Source organism: Pinus tabuliformis, chromosome 3_2 (assembly GCF_031772625.1).
Source record: "Pinus tabuliformis cultivar Carrire ecotype Pingquan chromosome 3_2, CPIR1, whole genome shotgun sequence".
Classification (NCBI taxonomy): domain Eukaryota; kingdom Viridiplantae; phylum Streptophyta; class Pinopsida; order Pinales; family Pinaceae; genus Pinus; species Pinus tabuliformis.
In genome coordinates, this window is record NC_142302.1 from 931,139,947 (window position 1) to 931,142,261 (window position 2,315).

The 2,315-nt window shown below is 36.1% G+C and overlaps 1 protein-coding gene across 1 annotated transcript; it reads left to right on the forward strand.

Moving 5' to 3' along the window:
• Positions 1–307: 307 nt before the first annotated feature.
• LOC149183697 (KDEL-tailed cysteine endopeptidase CEP3-like) lies at positions 308–2,105 on the forward strand. Its single transcript, XM_089415034.1, has 5 exons — positions 308–743; positions 945–1,180; positions 1,637–1,768; positions 1,875–1,898; positions 2,004–2,105. The coding sequence occupies exons 1-5, from the start codon at positions 308–310 to the stop codon at positions 2,103–2,105; spliced, it is 930 nt and encodes a 309-aa protein (XP_089271160.1).
• Positions 2,106–2,315: the final 210 nt, after the last annotated feature.

Sequence of the window (2,315 nt, forward strand, 5' to 3'; positions counted from 1 at the left end):
GGTCATGAAAAAAAGGTTTAAAAAAATATACTATTTTCTATCTACTTACAAGTGGACCCATTAAATTCGCATAATGGCACTACCAAATTTCTCTTTCAAAGCGTTTGTGTGATCCGCATTGAAACATACTGAAATTATTCACGCTTCCTTCTGCCCTGAATAATATTTCACCATTGCTGCCGTGAGATGAATGTTTTCTGTTAAACTCGGTGCGAGTTGCTATATAACACGATCCCCTTCTGCTTTCTCTCCACCCATTCATATTATTTCTGTGAATTATATCGACGAGTTATTGTTTTCTTTAGTTATGGCACGAGCGACCCTGTTTCTATTTCTGTTCGTGGCAGCCTTGTGGGCTTTATCGGTGAATGCCTCTCCTGCTGGATTCACAGACAAAGACCTGCAGTCTGAAGAAAGTCTGCGACTCCTTTATCATAAGTGGGTGCTTCAGCATGGCTCAACCAGAAATACATCGGATGAGCGATTCAAAATATTTGTAGAAAATGTGAAATACATCGACTCTGTGAATAAGAAGAATCTTACGTACCATCTTGGATTGAATCAGTTTGCAGATATGACTGAGCAAGAATTCGCTTCGGCCATGGGATGCGTTAAGAATTTCGGATTCAGTGGGGACATGAGTAGAGTGAAGAATGGATCATTCATGTACCAGAACTTGCCAGACGCTGTGGATTGGAGAGAGCAGGGAGCAGTAACTCCTGTGAAGAATCAAGGGGATTGCGGTATGTATGATGAGAGAAATAAAAATCTTATGGGAATCTGGTGATGAGTAAGTTTTTTTAATTTAGAAACGGAAATGTGTGACGAACATAGTCCACACGAGATCAATACATTTTGTTATGCCAATATTCTTTTCTAAATTGCCATGCCGATATTCTTGATACCCAATATCATTTTCTAATTCCATTTTTTTGGCTTTGCAGGAAGTTGTTGGGCCTTTGCAACTGCATCTGCTATAGAGGGCCTCTACCAGATACAAAATGGAAGATTGTTGACCCTATCGCCGCAGCAATTGCTTGATTGCACTGGCGGAGAAAACGATTGCAGCGGAGGGAACATTCAAGATGCCTTCACCTATGTCCGAAATACAGGGAAAGGCATAGTTGAAGAAGTTGTCTATAGGTACACGGCTGCGAAGGGCGATTGCCAAGCCGGAGAGGTACAATAATAAGGCTTAACGATGCATACTCAATGCATTTGTGCATTAAGATAGTTAGATCCGGTTGAGATGGAGTTTAAATGGGTTAGGATTTGTATAGTTAGATTCCGTTGAGATGGAGTTTAAATGGGTTAGGATTTGGATTGGTTTTATAATTTCCAATTATTTTAAATTTTGAAGTGGTTTTGGAATTATTAAAATTATTTCATGTCATTTTATTTTATTTTGTTCATGGTTTATATGAGAGGTTTTTACAACTAACTATATTTGATGGTAAGAATGTTAAATTGTATAGACTTTATATAATTAGACCAACAAAATATTTTGGAAATTTTGTTAAAAAATTACTAAAAACATAATTAGTTTTTATAAATAACCATATATTATTTATCATAATCTAATTTGTAAGACAATTAAATCATTGTTTTGTTTTTGTTTTGTTTTGTTTTGATATAGCTTAAGGGACAAACTATTACGGGTGTTCAACGTGTCCCTCCTACTGAAGACGCTCTCAAACAAGCAGTATCTAGTCGACCTACCACTGTAAACGTAAAGTTTGGCAATAGAGCTATCCGAAATTATCGGAGTGTAAGTGGTTATGAATCTCTATATTGTCTTTTTTGAGAAAAAATAAGAAAGAGATAGAATAATCCAGTAAGTGTAGCTAACAGAATTTTGTTTGTTTGTTGAGCAGGGAGTATATATTGGTGAATGGAGTGTAAGTGGTTATGAATCTCTATATTGTCTTTTTTGAGAAAAAATAAGAAAGAGATGAATAATCCAGTAAGTGTAGCTAACAGAATTTTGTTTGTTTGTTGAGCAGGGAGTATATATTGGTGAATGCGGCAAAGTATTTGGCCATTTAGTACTAGTGGTTGGATATGGAAAGGAAAGCAAGTCTTGGTTACCAAAAAATATTGGCTAATAAAAAATAGTTGGGGAACTACATGGGAGAAAATGGATACATGAAAATTAAACGAGACGTTTCTACACAAGGAGGAAAATGCGGTATTGCCACTTAGGCCATGTACCCATACAAGTAATGCATTGGCATTGAATTAGATGTTGATCACATTATCAAATAATGATAGCAATTGGCTTGACAAAAGTTTGGCAAATTACTATACAATAATGT

What these genes read in the sequence shown, in the direction of transcription:
- LOC149183697 (XM_089415034.1), top strand. Translation starts at nt 308, where the DNA reads ATGGCACGAGCGACCCTGTTTCTATTTCTGTTCGTGGCAGCCTTGTGG. An exon ending in CTATCCGAAATTATCGGAGT is followed by an intron (nt 1,769 to 1,874) that starts GTAAGTGGTTAT and finishes TTTGTTGAGCAG; the next exon opens with GGAGTATATATTGGTGAATG. An exon ending in TATATATTGGTGAATGGAGT is followed by an intron (nt 1,899 to 2,003) that starts GTAAGTGGTTAT and finishes TTTGTTGAGCAG; the next exon opens with GGAGTATATATTGGTGAATG.